This window comes from Heliangelus exortis, chromosome 3 (genome assembly GCF_036169615.1).
Source record: "Heliangelus exortis chromosome 3, bHelExo1.hap1, whole genome shotgun sequence".
Lineage (NCBI taxonomy): Eukaryota > Metazoa > Chordata > Aves > Apodiformes > Trochilidae > Heliangelus > Heliangelus exortis.
The window spans coordinates 32,776,094-32,794,468 of record NC_092424.1 but is presented as its reverse complement, the minus strand read 5'-3'; the positions used below and the strand labels follow the sequence as shown (position 1 = coordinate 32,794,468).

The 18,375-nt window shown below is 42.0% G+C and overlaps 1 protein-coding gene across 1 annotated transcript; it reads left to right on the top strand.

Moving 5' to 3' along the window:
• The first annotated feature begins 1,672 nt into the window (after positions 1 to 1,672).
• APMAP (adipocyte plasma membrane associated protein) lies at positions 1,673 to 16,522 on the top strand. Its single transcript, XM_071739934.1, has 9 exons — positions 1,673 to 1,839; positions 5,241 to 5,357; positions 7,797 to 7,912; positions 10,003 to 10,095; positions 11,819 to 11,935; positions 13,198 to 13,372; positions 13,826 to 13,960; positions 14,335 to 14,527; positions 15,596 to 16,522. The coding sequence occupies exons 1-9, from the start codon at positions 1,748 to 1,750 to the stop codon at positions 15,803 to 15,805; spliced, it is 1,248 nt and encodes a 415-aa protein (XP_071596035.1). The 5' UTR covers positions 1,673 to 1,747; the 3' UTR covers positions 15,806 to 16,522.
• The last annotated feature ends 1,853 nt before the right edge of the window (positions 16,523 to 18,375 follow it).

The following is an 18,375-nucleotide window of genomic DNA, read 5'->3' as shown; positions in this document are numbered from 1 at the left end:
TGCAGTTAGTGGTTCACTGCTGCAGCTGCCCCAATTTATTTATTTAGAATTTATTGGTAAAATGGAGACTGTTTTCCAGTCTAACACAATTACATTCAGGTGCTGTGTGGCCAGTTAAAACCACAGAAACTAATTTCAGCAACAAATTTCTGGATTAGCAGAATCCTGAAGCAGGAACAGATTTCCCTTTTTAGACTGAGAACAATTCTGGGCAATGTCTTCTGGCTGAGTCTAGAGGTGCAGCACTTCTTTCACAGCATTGAACCTAGTCCTGGTTCATCCTGGATAGAATGATATGGAAATATAACCAACATTTGGGATGGAAACGGTCATGACTGTGTGAAATTACTAGGCTACAAAAATTAGTAATGAAGGATCTGCCTCAGCATATTTGTCACTCTTTTCTTCCTTTGTAGGTAACGTTTATCTGTCTCAACTCCCTGTGTCTGCAGTGACAAAACTTGCTTTGGCTTTTCTGTTTGTTGAGGCTAGGAGAGTGGAAACCTTTTTAGTTCCCATCCTGAACCCGAAAGGCAGGAGACTCAATTACCTTTCTTTTTCTACCTATTGGATCTTGGGGATGTCATTTTACCCCTGTGCCTCTGACCTCTGCACCCGCAGGAACGGCAGTAGCTTCACAGCAGCACTGGGAGGAGAGATTGTAGAAAAGTACTCACAAAGTCCTGGGGTGAGACAGTTATGCAGGAGACCATGTCCCTTTAGGCAACAGTGCTGTAAAGCTTTCTTGCAGTTGCTGGGCCTGTAGCCCGAGTTCAACTCAACCAGAAAGAAAAGTCCCCCCATCCACCCCTCTTTCCTGGCCGTAACCCCTCTCTCTGTTAAAACTCACGTATTTTGTTACGAGGCAAGATGCCAAAGAGCCTTTACCGTTCCTTGGCAGTGCACAGCTGGGGCTGTTCCCTGTTGTCTGCTCAACACGCAAGTTGAGCTGCAGTTGCTAAATGCTGTTTTTTACAGTGTTAACAGAGCCGTGGGGTCCATCTTGGCGCTGGCACTCGGGGTGCCAGGGCTTGGAGCTCGCGCTGCTCCTGAGCAAGGCAAAGAAGTCAGAAAAATCTCAGCACGTTGTTACACATAAGACCAAGAGAGAAGCAACTCTGATGTTCTGTGAGCCCAAGGGCTGTCAAAAACCGGATTAGGTGGGTGGGTGGGTATCACTCTTGGCATCTGGGGGCGCACAAGTTGTTGAGGGTCCCGGCAGCTCCGCCAGTCCACACACCCGGTACCGGCAGCAGAAGCCAGCGAGGGATTTGCGTTCCGCGTCCCAGAGCCCCCCCGGCAGCCTCCCGTCCCACCGCACGCCATTACCCCCGCCTCCCTGAGGAAAAATCACCCCGAGTCCCTCCCTCCCGGTTTCCTGGCGCCATCTTGTGGGCACTGGGGTTAGGGATCGCCGTGTCCAGGGCGCACCCGGGGGGAGGGACGGCTACAGCACCGGCCCTGCCTACGGGAGCCCCAGCGCCACCCGGGGGGGCAGCGGCGGAGCGATCCCCGCGGCCGCAGGGCAGCCAGTAGCACGCACTGCCGGACGACGGGGACACTCCCGTCGGTGTCCGAACGGCCTGAACGCCCATCTCCTCCCGCTAGCTGCGCCGCTGGGCGGCTCTCCGGTGGAGGAGAGGGAGGGCCCGGGCGGGGCCACGGGGGGCGGCTCCGTGGGGGTGTGTGGGGAGGGCGGGGCCGGGCGGCCGGAGCTCCGGTGCAGGGAGGCGGCAGTGGCAGCAGCATGAATGAAGCGGAGGGCCTGCGGCAGCGCCGGCCTCTCCGTCCGCAGGTCATCACCGAGGACAGCCAGGCGCAGGAGGCCAAGGAGGGCAGGTGGGGCCCGGCGCGGTCCCCCTCGATGGGGAGGGGAGGGAGGTCTGCCGTGAGCATGGAGGTGGGGCCGGCCTAGCCTGAGGGGAGAGGAGGGCCGGGCTGCCGTGCGTCGAGGGGGTGCTGAGGACTCGGGCCGGGTCTCGCCGGTGCGAGGGTGTGTCCGGCTTGACCTGAGACAAGGAAGAGGTCTGGCCGAGGAGCCGGAGGAGGAAGGTTCGTGGTGGGTGGAGTGGGGGGCCCGGCTTGACCTGGGGGTATAGTAGGGTGGGGATTGGACCCGTCCTGAGGGAGAGCTGTCAGGGAAGTGTGGGTCCGGAGAGGCCTCACCGGCCTGGCTTGGCCCCGGTGAGGTCTGAAGCAGAGTGCCAGGCAAATCTTTCCTGGGCCTGAAGGGGTGAAAGGGGCTGGCTGGTCCCGGACCGAGGAGGCCTCCGTTCCACTCTTTTGGTTCTGGTTGATGCTGAGGCACCCGTGGTGTCAGCCTGTGCGTACCCCAGGCTTCCCAGCACCTTGGCTCTGCAGTGGCTGCTTCTCTCCCCAGTGCTCCAGCTTCTGCTGGAGGCCTCTGACAGATGGAAGAAGGTTTTGGTCAGGGCCTGCACACCTGCTTCTGCCAAGCTGCAGGAAGAGCCTTTAACTGATAAAATAGTTTAAATTTTGGGTGGGTTTTGTTTTGTTTTTCTAAGGACTCTGTTTAAGTGCTGCTTATATTTTGCCTGTCTAGAAATAACAGTTGCACCATTATGGCTTGCACAGATTCATTTTGGGTGTGATTAAGTCCTGTGCAACTCTGGCTAGTCTGTTTACATTTGGCAATCTGCAGTTCAAAGGCTGGTCTTTATGTGCCTCAGGTAGAATAACCTTATAATCAGTCCATTTGTTTGTGGATAAGTTAAAGAAGATTCTATCTAAAATACTTTGTTTAGGATTTTTATAATAAATTTGCTTCACTGTAACTAAAGGCAATACCTGCAAAAAGAAAATGGTGTTTGAATCAATTGAATTTATAGGGTGATAGCAGTGATCCAACCTATTGTCTGTTTTCAAGACCTGGCTCAACGGCTTCTGTTTTTAGATCTTAGTGACATCTAAGTTGCTGTTATTAAAGCTGAAGTCCTGGTATGTTGCATTATTGAGATTTGTAGCTGGAGTCCACGTAGGATTAATGATCAGAGATGCAATTAGCTTAGGATTTTTATTTTGCTCATCAGTGTTGGTGAACCATTACTTCAGTGATTCTTTCCAGTGACCAGTCAGTAACTTACAGCTGTCAGTATTCTATGTTGGGTATATGTTTTGTTTCTTTACTTTTAGAAAGATTCTAAGAAGCTGACTTTTTCGTATTTTTAATATATATATATATTTAAAGTTTTTAGACTTTATTTAAATTCTTGTTCTTTCAGCAGTGTCTAAATTAGGTCTTGCAGTTTGCAGGCTTGAAATGTGAGTTTGCTTGTCACCTAGTTTTTCTACTTTTTTTCCTTTTTTGCCAGTTCCTTGCAAAGTTGAATAAGGATCAGAAATACAACCTTTACTTAAATCATGCTTTCAAGAGCTTTAGTTAAAGTTGGCCTTGTCAAATAAGTTCCCATTCATCTTTATCTGCTTCCTTTTATGTGAGCAGTTCTGAGCTGTCACATATATGCTCAGGTGTCTGCTGACAGTACTTGTAATACTATAGTATTGAGCCTTCATCTTTTGAAGGACAAGGCTGACAGCTGAAATCTTTGTGTAAGCTTGGGGATCACTTTGTATCTCTACCACCCACTCCTGAATCCTGATCCAAGGTGAAAAAGACTGCACGGTTGTTTCTTAAGGCATCTACTGTTTAAGCAGGAATTGTTGAATTATTCTTAGTAATTACAAGGGCAATTTAGCTCTTGGAAAGTATGAAGAGGTCAGTGCAGATGAGAAAGCTGGACTGAAGTTTCCCAGCATGATCCAGCTCAGATGGAGACACCCTTAGTGCTGTAACATTATTGAAGTTCACCATGGAAATACTATGCTCTTGAGTGTGAGAAATGCATACACACACACATATATATATATATATATTTAATATATCTGACTGAAGTAACAGGCATGCTGGTGGAAAGGAAGTAGACTCAAGGTGGTGAGTGCCTTGGGGTAGCTGGGGAAAGTTTGGTGACCAACAGACCAGCAGCAGTGCTAACAACACTTTTTGGAGCAGGCTGAACTGCCTGTGGCATTGGACTAGGATCACCAGCAGCTTTTGTCATGGGCAAGCACTTAGCATCCTTGTAGTAGTCACTTCATCACAGCCTGGTGATTTGCACAGTGGCTTGTGGTGGCCTGCTGGGTACTTTGCAGAGCTGGAGAAAGTGGTGCAGACCTCCACCCTAACTGCCTACATCTGCTGCCAGAGGAGAGGGGCTAGCAGCAGCTGTGCTATCAGGAAAGAGCTGTCATGGATTATAAACACTCCAACTTCTGTACATTGTGAATGCAAACAGTGACCAAATTCAGGCCTAGTTCTCTCCTTGCTTTTCCCATCTGGTAATCCTAAAGATTATCTTGATGCTGATCTCTGTACTGCAAGTACATGTCATTAGCTCCTAGTTGTGCTCTAGGCAGTAGTTCATATTTCCTACTGTCTGGATGATTGGGTGATGAAGGACAAAACAATGGAAGTATTCCAAGGATTAATGCAGAACCACCAGGCACTGTTTGCCTTTATTTAGTTGATTCTGTGAGGGGACTGGCTGGCTATGCCACTGAATGGTTCAGAGTGGCTAAAATTATAGGAGCTGCTTTTCCAGTTCAAGGCTAGAATTTGTTGAGTATGGCTCTGTGCTTTCTCCTGTAAATGCCTGATTGATGCCTCTGAGCTTGTTGAGGACAACACCTGGTTTTCTCCTGTAGAAATGTTTTCCTGTAGAATGTTTTTCTGTTGTATGTTTTGATGGATAAATAGAAGATATTTAGTTTCTTTTCTGTGCTGAGGCTTGAGTTTCAAACCCATGTTTTTTTAACTTATTCCAATGTTTGTTGTTTTAGTTGAACTTTTCATCCAAAATTTGCGCTGGGATGGTAACCATTGGCAAAACTAAAGGAAGATAAAGCTAAAAAACCAACCCAACCAACCAAAGAATTTCACATCCCTCCCATTTTGTGGTTTTATTGTTTTAGTCAGCTGCTGCTTGTGGTAGGCATGAAACCTGTATATGAGAATACTCTACCTCATATGATGCCAGGATGCTGAGACTGGATAAATATGCCTTTGTTAAATCCTAACTAGTTCAAAATGGACCTTTAAGGTCATTCAGGATGGTGGTTGGTCAAAAATATTTTGTGAAGAAAATAGGCTGTTAAAGAATTTGTAAATAGTGCTATATCTTAAAACAGTTTCACATGTTAATCCTACTTGTCTGATTTTATAGTGCTTACAGCAGCAAGGTGTTTCGTGTTACCTTCTTGACTTTGGCTGCATCTCTAACTGTGCCCCTGCTTATAGTCACTGTTCTACTGGATTCTCCTATAGACCCTCAACCTATAAGGTAAATTATTATATAAGGTGAGCTATTATAATTCTGTCAAAGAGAAACTGTTGATCTGAGGATGAAAATCGAAATGGAGACCCTAACTGGGTGGGTGTGGTGCTATGTACCAGTGGAACCATATGGTGATGTTTATTTTCAAATACAGATTTCATAAAGCAGTGCAGGTAGGTGATTTCTGCCCTGAATTAGTAACCATCTTGAATCTGTATAAAAAGTGCATTGTATCAGCGAATCAGCTACGTGAGATGTCACCTGTGCTGGGAAAAGTTGTGTGTGAACATCTTTGACTGCTAGCATAGAGTGGAGTCAGGCTTTTTAGTGCTCCTGGCATTTTGAAGTAAGTGAAAATGCTCAGTCTTCCAAGTACTAATGATCAACTCAATAATTTTGTAATGAAAGAGTACAACAACACTGTAAATATCTCTAGAGATAAAAGAAACTGTTAATGTGTTAGGGTAGCACTCACAAGGCTTGCCAGTAGGCTATTACACATAAGCTGCTTCATTGCAAATCATAATGAAATGTGTTCTCCTGTGGTTGAGTTTAACAATACCCAATTCCCTGAAATACATGGCAACTGCACAGCAATTCTGAAAGCTAGTAGGATATGACAATAATGCTTTTTCTGTTACATAAATCTGGTCTAATTCTGGTCCATGGTAACAGTATTCTGCCTGCTTATGCTTCATACATGAAGTCCATTTTACAAGACTATTCTTCTTGCCCAGATCTCTAGCTTATATGGCTGTACATTCTTAATTATCTTCTTAGCTTCACTGGCAGAAGTACTTCCAGTCTGTGCAATATATTGGATGATTTTGTGTGGTGTTTATGAAATGTTTTGAAAAAGTTTAAGGAGATAGATGCTGACTGACTCAATCCCTTCAGTGAAAGAACATGTAAGAAATCTCATTTGCTAATAGTGATGTTATTTGTGTAAAGCACTGGAAACAGTGAGAAATAAGATGGGGGAGAAAAAACGTAGATGTGATCTGTGAAACTCCATGTGAAATTCCTGCAGCTCTGGTTTATTTCAAGGTTTTTTTGCTATGAGCCTGTCTTGGATATTATTGATCACAGTGGAGATTTTCTGCTTGCAAATGCAGTAGTCCAAAGTTGCCAGCAAATGAGTTCCTTACCTGAAGCCTGTTATCCTCAGCAGAAACTCTCCAGTGCTTGGAAGAAGGGAAGGAAAATTAATTGGTCTTAGCATTGTGAAGAGAACTCTGCTGCAAGTCTTCTGTGGACTGGAGCTAATGATTGAGTTGGCTTTGCCACTACAGTAATAAATACTTAAAAGAAAGTTTGCTGTCTGTAGCCAGACAGATAAAAGTATGTATTTTTCTTTCTTTTTGAATTATTTGTTTTGTGAACCTGTATTCCTCAATTACTGTGGGTTTTATAGTTTGCAGTTTGTTTACTTTTTTTCTCCAGTCACTGAAGCTCTAGAAATCGTAATATTACCAATATGCGAGCAGTTGTGTTGTAGTGTTGTTGGATCCTGTGAACCTGGGCAAGTTTAGGAGTCAAACCTCATCTTCCTGATGTTCCACAGGTGGAAGACATTTGCCTATCATCGTATATGGAGTTAAAAAAAAAAAATTAAATTTTTTCTTTCAAACTTGGCTTAGGGAGCTTTGTCATACTCTTGTGAATGAACATCTTATGAGCTTATCACCCTGCACAAGTATGAGCTTTTAGTAATAACTTGAAATCCTTAACTCATGGAGACTTGAGGTGCCTTATGTATATGTTATTAAGAATCTACAAGACTGAAACATACTCGAGTTTGTCAGCACAGTTATGGCTTATTTGGAAGTACAGTGCTTTGGAGCCTGGTATTTAAGTTAAAGCCATGTAGGCATCTTACCTACTCCCTTCTATCTCTGTAGTTGCTTTAACTCCAGTTGAACCTGGCTATTTATGTGAATGTGAACTTGCAGAACTGCACCTTATCTTGTCATTTTGAGATTTCAGTTCAATACCATTTAAGTTCATGTGCAACTTCTTTGGGTTTTTTTGTTTTTGTTTTTTTTTCCAGAAAGAAAAATACTCTGTTACAAACAGCTTATTCAGCTGAGTAAGAAAGTGGTTATTCCTTTACATTGTGGCTTTTATGCCTTTGCCATTATGTAAGAGGGATGAACTGGGGATGTTATGTTGGACTTGAAGTTGTATAGATTTCCAGACACTTCTTAGGAACACATAACTGCAGCTTTTCTGATCAGAAGAACCAGAAAAAAAGAATATGATGAAAAAGAGTCAATTTTTTCAGCTTGTCAGCTGTGTTTTCTTTTTTGAAATACACTGTATGTAAAGCATAGGTCAGGTTTGCAGGAGTTGGCAAATGAAGAAAAAAAAAAACGATCCAATATGTTGCTCAAGAGTGTTTGCAGATTGATGCAAAGGATCATAAGTCTGTGTTCTGTTTTGCAGTTTGAAGGAACCTCCCCTCCTGACGGGTGTGTTAGAGCCCAATATCAAATTACGAAAAGCTGAGCGGTTATGGGAAAATCAGCTGGTTGGACCAGAGTCCATTGTCAATATTGGGGGTAAGCACTCAGAAAATAAGCTTTGAAGAAGGCTCTTTAAATGGTGCTCCATTTATAAGGGTTTGTACAGCAATGTAGCTCTTAGATAACAAACTCAAAGTTATTTTGAATATGTGTTGGTTTTGTTTTGGTTTCGGTTGTTTTTTTGGTTGGTTTTTTTTGTTGTTTTGTTTTTAAAATAATTGTCTTGTGCAGCAAAACCTGGCTACTTTTCTCCTCTTTACCTAGTGTAAAATAAATGTTGCCAGATTAAAAATTCCTGTCTTCTAGGAATGAAAGCATCAGGAACAACTTATGTTTGAAGGAAGTGGTCCCATTTTTCATTTGACTAGATCTTAACTGGGGATGAATACTTCCAATGTACTGCCTACTCTTTTAATGATCATTGCCTCTGAATGAGCATGCTTCTGTTGTGTTAGTTTTTGCTTATATGACAGAAAAAAATCTCAGGTTCATGATAAATAGCATATTTTCATTTCAGAGCCCATGCATGCATTACCTGTGCCATCCTTTACTTTTCTCTTACAGCATGTATTTTCTCCCCAAATCACAAACCCATGCCACCTCTGAGCAGGTTCTTTATGAGGTGACTTGTAATGGCTTGACACCCACAGCTTTGTGCAGGGGTTATTCCCTCTGCTTTCAGAAGAGGATTAAAGCTAGAAGCTACTCTTGACATGAGTCCTTGACTATTTTAATGTGAAAAATAACTGGTGTGGGAGTTGTAAACAATGCCCTTACTGAAAAATCCTTCAGTGCAAGAGATGCTTGGTAGCCATGTAATTTGTTTTTCTTTTGTTGTATCTTCTAATAAATTAGTAAAGTATTTTAAAAATTATTTTACCTGGCAATAAACTGCTGAAAGTGTTTTCCTTAGATTATGCTTTTTCTCCCTATTGCTGTTAGCAATGTGCTAAAGCGATTACCTGAAGCCCCTGATTCTTTTTTGTTACCCAGTTTTGTCAGTCCCATTGGAAACTCTTTTTGAGTTTGTCTGAAAGTTTTGTATGAATAAACGTTGCTGGCATCTTTTTTCCTTTTGAAAGTATAATAAGTAAACTTTAAAATTAAGTTAAATTTGATATGGAAAAGCCCAAACTATGGGCTCTACTAATCCATTGGTCATCCATTTAATTTGGCTGGATTGATGGGCCAAGGGCAGTTGTGTGAGGTTCAACAAGGCCAAGTGTTGGGTCCTGCACTCAGGTCACAATGCCATGCAGTGCTACAGGCTTGGGGAAGAGTGTCTGGAAAGCTGTCCAGAAGAAAAGGATGTGGGGGTGCTGGTTGATACTCGGCTGAGTATGAGCCATCAGTGTGCCCAGGTGGCCAAAAAGGCCAACAGTGTCCTGGTTTGTATCAGGAATAGAGTGGAGAAGGGAAGTGATTGTCCCCCTGTGCTTGGCACTGATGAGGCCACACCTCAGTGCACTGAACACAGTACTGTGTTCAGTTTGAGGCCCCTCACTACAAGAAGGATGTTTTGGTGCTGGAGTGTGTTCAAAGGGCAGTGAAGATAGTGAAGGGTCTAGAGCACAAGTCCTACAAGGAGTGGCTGAGGGGACTTTGTTTAGTTTGGAGAAAGGGAAACTGAGGGGAGACCTTATTGCTCTCTACAACTATCTGAAAGGAGGTTGTAGAGTGGTGGGTGTCAGTATCCTCTCCCAAGTAATAAGCGATGGAAGAAAAGCAAATGTCCTCAAGTTGTGTCAGAGGAGGTTTAGATTGGATATTAGGAAAAAATTCTTCACTGAAAGGATTTTCAAGCACTGGAACAGACTGCCCAAGGAAGCAGTCGAGTCACCTTTCATTGATGTATTTAAAAGCTGTGTAGATGTGGTGCTTAGGGAGTTAGTTTAGTGGTGGACTTGGCAGTGTGCTAGTTTAACCATTGGACTTGATGATCCTAAGGGTCTTTTCCAATCAAAACAATTATATGATTCTATGATTCCCCTTCCCTCTTTATTTTTTTGCTATGAGTGAAGAAAACTGTTACTTTACCTTAAACTTGAATTCTCCTCCATGCTAGTAGAAGGATGTTTGCCACTATGATTTTGTGATCAAGCTAATTGCACCAGTTGTTTTTGCAGATGTGCTATTTACTGGGACAGCTGATGGGAAGATTATCAAAATTGAAGATGGGGAATTACAAACAATAGCCAGAATTGGCCATGGTCCTTGTGGTGAGTGACAGCTCCTGAGCATGGTGTACTCAAAAATATCTGGGTCAGGGCTTGTTGATTAAACTAGTGTTCTGTCTGGACTGCTTCTGCAAGTGCAGATCTTCCTCTACAGAGGTTTGTAGCAAAAATAATAATGTATTTGTATGAATGAAGTATGAGTGGAAATATGCATATAAGCACTGGAAGGAGTATCAGAACAAAGGGCCAAAAGAATGGGAATGGGTGCTCTTGATAACGAAGAACACTGTTATCAGCAGTAGAATTTAGGAATGCAGGTTGATGTCATGGTGACAAGGCCTGCACTCTTGTAAGGCTACAACACAGATTATTTTTTGGTAGATCCTGCATCTTTACACTAGGAGGAAGATAAGATGGAAGTGCATCACAAGTAACATTCCTTTTCCTGTTAGTCCATCTAGAAAAAGTACATTTCCTAAACAAGACAAAAAAAGGGCAGCAACCTGGCCTAATATTTATGGAAGCTGAAGTCAGCAAGATTCTGAGGTGAAGGGTCAATCTGTAAAAACTGAGGACTCCTAAACGAGTGTAAGTGAATGAACTCTGAGATAATGTGTGAATGGGAAAGAGGAACTTAAAGATTTTTTGAAATCAAGTATCACCTCCCAATCTACAAAATTTTGCCTTACATTTATGTGTACTAATTTACCTTCCTCTGTTTGTGGGGTGTTTTGATGACTGCATTTACTGTAACCACCATTGGTGGATCTCTGGACCTTCCACTAATGACAAAATTTCTGTTTTGTCACCATTCCATTTCAGTTTTTTGCTCCTAAAATCCACACCTCTTTCTGAGCCACTTCTTGGCTTCATTTAATGAGATTTCTGGAACTGAGTGAGAAAAACTAGTAGTGGCTTGTTTATTAACAGAACCATGTCTATAGAGAAGTTCAATGTTGGCCATGTCAGTACTACCTGGGCAATCTGAGAAGCCTGGCTGGTGTTTTTTGGGACTGTGGGTGGTTTTGTTTGCAATAATGATGTAAAAGCTTACATGAGGTTCTGCAGCCCTGCTCTTGTTGCCATTTAGTTAAAAATTACGGGCAGGAACTGTTGCTGTCTTTATGTAGCTCATATTGACACATTCATCATTTTAGTTATGCAATTTGATGTGGGTGTTCACATGATTAGGCTCTGGGCTGATTTGGAAATGCTCTTGGCTGCCTAACAGGTAGGGCAGCCTTGGTGCTGACAGCCAGCAAGGTCTGCTGCCAGCTGATAGGAAGCTGGAATTCCAGCTGCTGCTTAGGTGTGAATGTAGGTTGGGATAGATATGGAAGATCACCTTTCCATGCTTGTTTCCACTGGACTTGTTCAGTTTGGGAGGGGCAGGAAGATTATGCTGCCCTATTGGTTTGGGGACAGAGAGATAGTGGGAAGCCTAGACTTCTCTCTTGCCCTCCTTGAGCTGGAGAGGCAAATGAAAATAAAGCTGATGCTTTCTGAGAAGAAGCATTTAGTTAAATCCAGATTTCTGACATTCACCCTACTAAGGGCAGCTGTTAGCTAGCAACCAGCTTGGCAAATTATGATTATTTCTAGACTAGTGAAAGCATGGGGATAGGTGAAACACACCACATCATTTCTTTAATGAATGTGTGTGGTGCTGGCCACAGAGTTTTACTAAGCTATGATTTGAGCTTTGTAAGTAGTCTGAATGCCTTGTATTTATTTATATATGGAAATTTTTAAATTATTTCCCAAGGAACCCGTGAAGATGAACCAATGTGTGGAAGACCACTTGGCATCAGAGTGGGGCCAAATAACACCCTTTTTGTGGCAGATGCTTATTACGGACTCTATGAAGTTAATCCTGGTACAGGTATGATTTGTGTGCTCAGAAGGTCTCTTTCACTGACAAACTTGAACTTCATTTGCAGTTTTATGAGACACTGCAGGCAAAACAATGCCTGCCTTCTTTGTAAAGTGGTTTAGCAGTGCCTGGATGAAATACGCCATGTAAAAACTTGATGTTTATTTTCTTGTAGCAGTCACTTCCTCTGTCTGGATCAGAGTTACCACTGGCTTATCTTCTGGTGACATATGCTGCTGTTTGTCAAAATTGGTACCTCAGGATCCATGAATAAAGCTCTGTGTATCTGTTTCAGTTTTCATGAAGGGAAAAAATATTACTGTTATGTAAACTTTTTGTCATGTTTGCTGTACTTTGTTTCTGCATTGATCTTGGTGTGTGGAAGTAAAGAGCTCTTAAAATCCCAGTAACCCCAATCTAAGAAGGTGAAGAGAAAGATGTATTTTGGTGTATCTGAATATACAGTTGCTTGTTACTGCAAGGCACTGTTGCAGCATGCCCTTTATTATCCCTGAGCCAGATTTCAGTTTTAGGAGCTGTGCTGTCTGTCAGAAAGCCCTAGCTGCTTTTCTGTAGAGTTGATTTTCTGACAGTTTACATCAACAAATTGGCTTCAGGTGGGAAAAGGGAAGATAGCCAAATGCTAGGTCAGATGTAACTGAAAAGCTCACACAGTGTGGCTCTGGGAGAATATGATTGAGGTCTCCCCTTTTGATGGCAGACAGCTGCTGTATTAGCACAGTCATGACAAAAGCAAGCAAGCAAACAAACCTAAAACCTGGGCCTAAAGATTACTTCGGTAGATTTTGATTAATTTTTGGTGATTTGATCGTATTCATTTGCCTGGTAATATGTGGCAGAGCAGTTTAGTGAACCTGCTGATGTTTAGAAATTAGTATGCTTTGTTCCCACAGATTTATGGATTAAGAGGGAGTAGTGATTGACTTGCTTGCATCCTTTTACAAGGTTAGGGCCCAAGTTTGCACTTGGTTATATATGGATATATAACCATATATTTATATGGACTTCAGAAATGTGAGACGTCTAACACTTGCCTGTAAGTGTTAACACCGTCTCCTGTTTCAGTTTTTCTGAGGTTTTCTCCTGGTCAATAACATTTGGTGTTGAGTTGTTCCATTACAACCCAAAACCATATTACTTAACAGAGGCACAAATAGAAAAAATGCAAAATGCCTGTTAATTTCATGTATTTAGCTCATTTCCAAGACAGGACATACAAAAGTTTGTCTCCCTGTTCTTTTTATAACCAGGTGAAACAAAAATGCTCGTATCAACCAAAACACCAGTTGAAGGTCAGCAGTTGTCATTTGTGAATGATCTTACAGTGACCCGGGATGGGAGGAAAATCTACTTCACAGACTCTAGTAGCAAATGGCAAAGACGGGACTACTTATTCTTGATCATGGAAGGCACAGATGATGGGCGGCAAGTAACCCTTCCCCAAGGTGTTTAACTTACTGTAAGCTCAGCTGTAGGAATGGACTTCACCACTTCCTTGAAGTTTTTTTTTTTTGCCTTTAGAAACCACCTGAGCAAACACTGCACTGCCTAGGAGAGGGTGAGAGAATGTGTAGATGTTGCTAATGAGACCTGCAGCAAAATAGAGGACATTCCTCTTTCCTTCAAAGGGACTAGCATGTAGCATCTGTTTTAAAAGGGAAGGTGTTAGCATTATGTTCAGCCTAAATCCTTCGTGAATGCTGCCAGTCTCAAGTGGCTTAGTATTTCTCCTGCATTCATAAACAAATGCTTTCTGGCTATTCTGCCTTTTTAACTGGGTGAAGTGCATGTCAGAGAAGATAGAATGCCTGGAGAATAAAACCAAGATAATGAAATATTTTTCTTCACTAAAAAACACTTATAATGCTTTCTTTCTAGCTTGCTTGAATATGACACTGTAACAAAAGAAGTAAAAGTCTTAATGGTGGGGCTGAGGTTTCCCAATGGTGTCCAGCTTTCTCCAGCCGAAGACTTTGTCCTGGTGCAGGAGACAACCATGGCTAGAATCAGGAGGTGTGTATGACTTTGCTGAAATTAGTACTTCTCTGTTTAGAGACTGTTTAAATAAATGAGTTGAATGACAAAAGAAGCAATACACTCTATTCATCCCTAGTTATTGGTGACAAAGAAGGTGGTCTTCCTCAATATTTGATTTTTTTCTTTCACTGTAAACATTGGGACTCTATCATCTTTTCATCATGGGCTCCTTGATGATAGCAGAGTAAGCTGACTTTTTATGGGGAGAGGAATGTGGCTGTGATGTATTTGCCTGTTCCATAATAAGGAAAAAGAAAATTACTTTTTAAAGGTAGTTCCTTTGTGGGTTTTATTTATTACTTAGACTGCTTGAGTTGAGATGTCCTAATCCTACTGTCTATAAATTTCAGGTATTATGTGTCTGGGCTCATGAAAGGTGGAGCAGATATGTTTGTTGAGAATATGCCTGGTCTTCCAGACAATATCAGATTAAGCAGCTCTGGAGGATATTGGGTAGCTATGGCAGTTGTCCGTCCCAATCCTGGATTTTCTTTGTTGGATTTCTTGTCTGAAAAACCATGGATTAAAAGAATGATATTTAAGGTAACAAAAAGATCATCTTTAGTATAGGAATGGAAGTGATAAATATTTGTTTTTCCTTTTTCTTCCTCTTCACAGGAAGAGTTATAATTTCGTGCTGTGGTTAAAACTGTTGTGGTTCTCCCCAGATATAACACTCTTTATATATCTGCAGGTAGTAAAACTAATACTTGCTTCTCTGAGTAGCAGGTACACATTCTTTAAGTTGCATTTGGTCTTGATGACTGGAAAAGAAAAGAGACAGTCTCTCTGCCCTAGCCATGCAGCAGTACAAAATGTACATTTGGATATGTGAAGCTTTCACCCATGTACCTGAAGTGCCTTAAACTACTTATTGCCAGGTGTCTGGAGAGCATCTGGGAAATCTGACCTGTTCTAGTGACTACCCAAGGCATCCTGGGAGACAGTGTGTATGTTAAGTATCCTGCTAGGTGACATTTTCTTCTGACTGAATTCTGACTGCTTTTGTCACACCCCTCCTTCAGCATGTGCAAGAACAGTGTATTTTGTAAGGTATATCTGATGCTAAAGAAAAGGCACAGTACTTTTTATGCAATACAAAGACTTGAAAATACTTCTGTTCTCAAAAATAACAAACAAAAAACCCCCAAACAAGCAGTGCAAGTTTAGGATGGAAGTGCAATTTGAGCTAAAACCTGTGCTATCCCTGGGAAACCTGTTGTACTTGTTGTCTCTCCTGGTGCAGTGCAGGAGCCTTGATAAACTGATGCTGTGGGGAGTCAAGCCTTTTGTCTGCTGCTTGGCATCACCTGCCTCAGAACAAGCTGGTGTCTCGTGTGTAGGCATCCTTTTAGCCTAGTGCTGGAGTAGAATAGACTTCTGCTGATCTGATTTTTTTTCTTATTTATTTATTTTTTCATTTGAAATTAGCTTTTCAGCTGTTAATGTGTTAAGCATGTATAATAGTGTTTACACAAAATGTATGCTATGTTCTTGGATGCTTATTCCAAGGAGTGTAGAATGGTCTTTGAGTGTTTAATTGCCTGAGAGCTAATTGTGGAGAACAAAATATTTTGTTGTTAATTTCCTTCTTTTCTCTTTTTTTTTTAGCTGCTGAGCCAGGAGACTGTGACAAAGTTTGTGCCCAAATACAGCCTTGTTGTTGAACTTACTGAGACAGGATCCTACAGAAGAAGCTTTCATGATCCCAATGGAGTGGTGGCTCCTTATGTTAGTGAGGCACATGAGCACGATGGATATCTCTACCTGGGCTCCTTCCGGTCTCCGTTTATCTGCAGACTTAATCTTCAGCATGTTTAACTGTCCATCCATGATAAAGTGCCACTGTCCCATAATACTCCAGAGGTACAAAGGCAGCATATGCTTGAGGCAATGTGTGACCAAGTACAAAATGTGAAAGACGATCTGTAGCACTGATCTGTTGCCATAGGAAAATGTACATCTTCCTTGGTTTAACTGCTCTTGCTTTGGAGTTGGCATGTGTAATGATTAATATCTGAGGAGTATGGTGGGGCATCTTTGTGTGGTTAGGTGTTTCTTAAAGAAAATCCATTGCTTTTTAATGCCCAGGCCTGTTTGGAGTCATCTTAAACAGACATCATCTGTCACCTTTAATGCAACTGTATGTCTTACTACATTGGGAGGATTTGTGATGTGTGAAATTTATGATTGTTTATGGTTTGGGTTGAAGAGGATGTCTTGCATGTGTTTATTTCTGTTTTAGAGCCTCCTGTTTAGGAGAGATTACAGTGCATGTTCTAATGTCATACCATGGTGCTGTGGTAGAGGCAGTAACATCCAGAACATGCCTAGAAATCTAGCTACATCCATTGGGTTTCTTAAATTCCAGACTGTGTAATCAACATTAGACACTACAATTGACTGTTAATCAACATGCAAAATCAAATTTTATCATTATCTGTGGACTCCTGTGTTTCTTTATAGCATTGTAATCAGATGATGAATGAAAGTTACATTTTCTTTGTTATTAAAGACTAGTTCCAGCAGGTTTAAAAAGGGTCACTATTTGTTCCATGTTTGCCAGGTCCTGTAAGTCTCCTGTTCATTATGCAGGTGGCAATTCCTGAGAGATATGGGAGGAAGAAGACCACCTGCAGAAATCTTCTTCAGCACACTTTTTATGGAGAACTGATAAAGATTTTGGGGAAGGTTGGTGTCTGAAGATTGATGTGGATTGAAAGGACCCCTATAAAATCTAGTAATAGTGGATGAGGAAGGCTTTGGTGGAAAACCTTTGAATGTTGTAGTAGCTCAAGGGTGCTTTCAGGCATCCCCATAAGAAATTTTTTACTTGCTCTGTTTACAGAAACTGCTTGGTAAATCCAGAGAATGCTTTTCTGTCAATGACTACAAAGGAAAGGCAGTGTTGTTACATTTTGAACAGAAAGTTTTGCATCTTGAAAAACTAAAGGGATTACTTCAGCAGCTGTGTGATTTGATGAATTGATTTGTGGTTTGGGATTGAAGGCTTTGCTGCTCTCTCTTTTTCTGCCACTGGGTGATAGTCAAACACAAATTTATGCTATTGCTTATTTTCCTCACATTTCAAAAGGAAATAATGAAGATTTGCTTCTTATACAATGAAAAGCACCAGAGAAGGGGAAGATGATAGGAAAAATGTCATCTGTTTTCACTGGCTTTCTGCTCTTGTCTTTATTAATGGAGAGATATGCAATTAATTGAAAGCGATTCCTTTCTGTCAGTGTCACTACCAGGCTGCAGCAGCCCTGTGGCAAGTAGCTGGTGGTTGCTGGATCAGACTGACTTGAAAGCCCTTTTGCTTGACGTCATAGTTAGTAGATTTAGGAAGGAGCTTATTTGAGGCAGAAGTTGAGTAGATGAGATGTTGCAGGCTCTGACCTTTGGTGCAGCTGAGCTCTATCTTAATAATTTGTGGACAGATTTGTGATAATGTGATAAATTTGAAGGGCTGGAGAGGTGTGACCTGCTGGGGTGTGGCAGGCTGCAGACTCATTGCTGTGGGAACTCAGGAGAAAGGTGGAGAAAGGGACATGCCTGCAGTCTCTGTGGAAATCCAGCACAAGATGAGCTGTTTAAACCAATATTGTTTAAACAGCAGTAGCTGCCATTGCTCTGTTGGCCCTTGCAGCTGTTTGTCCTATTCTGGTGGGATACCAAAGTTACACTTGATGGCATCTTAAATTGGGGGTGCAAAAGCAAGGCTGTGGGGCTTGTTTCAGTATGGTGCTTTGGTAGCTTTGGGGCAAGCTCTAGTGATTTATCTGCCAGAGTATCTAACTGAATAACTTGTGCTGCTTTTTGTAGTGAACTAGATCTCAACTGTTTTGGCATGTCGAATGTGCTGGCTTTTGTGTGACTTAAGTCCCTTTAAGACATTGTTCCTAGTATTATGAAGTGGTCAAGGAAATAAGTTGTAGTGATGCTTCTGCTCAGGGAGATAAGATATATGGAAAAGTTGTCCCTTGGGTGTATTTCAGTTCTGATCCTTTTTCTACTTGGCCACCCCTCACTCCTTCCTGGCTACTGTTGGAGACACTGCAGATCCTATGGTCCCACCAAAAAGTTCTTGAGTTCTTTTTTAGTTCTCTCTGAGCACTCTAGCAAGTACAGCAGACCCAGAGGTCACATGAATAACTTGCATTTCTTGTGGAAAAGGGATAGAGTGCCAAGTATGAGAGGTATCTAAGAGTGTGGCTTTGTCTGGTGCTTCTTTTTGAATGATCTTGTTCAAACTTTCAGATGGCAGCCAGGCACAAGTATCTCAGGAGGAGGTGTGAGAAGGCTAAAAATGGTTAATCATGGCAGAACTGAATCCTAGAAGCAGCTTCCCCTAACCCAAACATAGCTAATGCCCTTATTTACTGAAG

What these genes read in the sequence shown, in the direction of transcription:
- APMAP (XM_071739934.1), top strand. Translation starts at nt 1,748, where the DNA reads ATGAATGAAGCGGAGGGCCTGCGGCAGCGCCGGCCTCTCCGTCCGCAG. An exon ending in ACCATGGCTAGAATCAGGAG is followed by an intron (nt 13,961 to 14,334) that starts GTGTGTATGACT and finishes TATAAATTTCAG; the next exon opens with GTATTATGTGTCTGGGCTCA. An exon ending in TTAAAAGAATGATATTTAAG is followed by an intron (nt 14,528 to 15,595) that starts GTAACAAAAAGA and finishes TTTTTTTTTTAG; the next exon opens with CTGCTGAGCCAGGAGACTGT.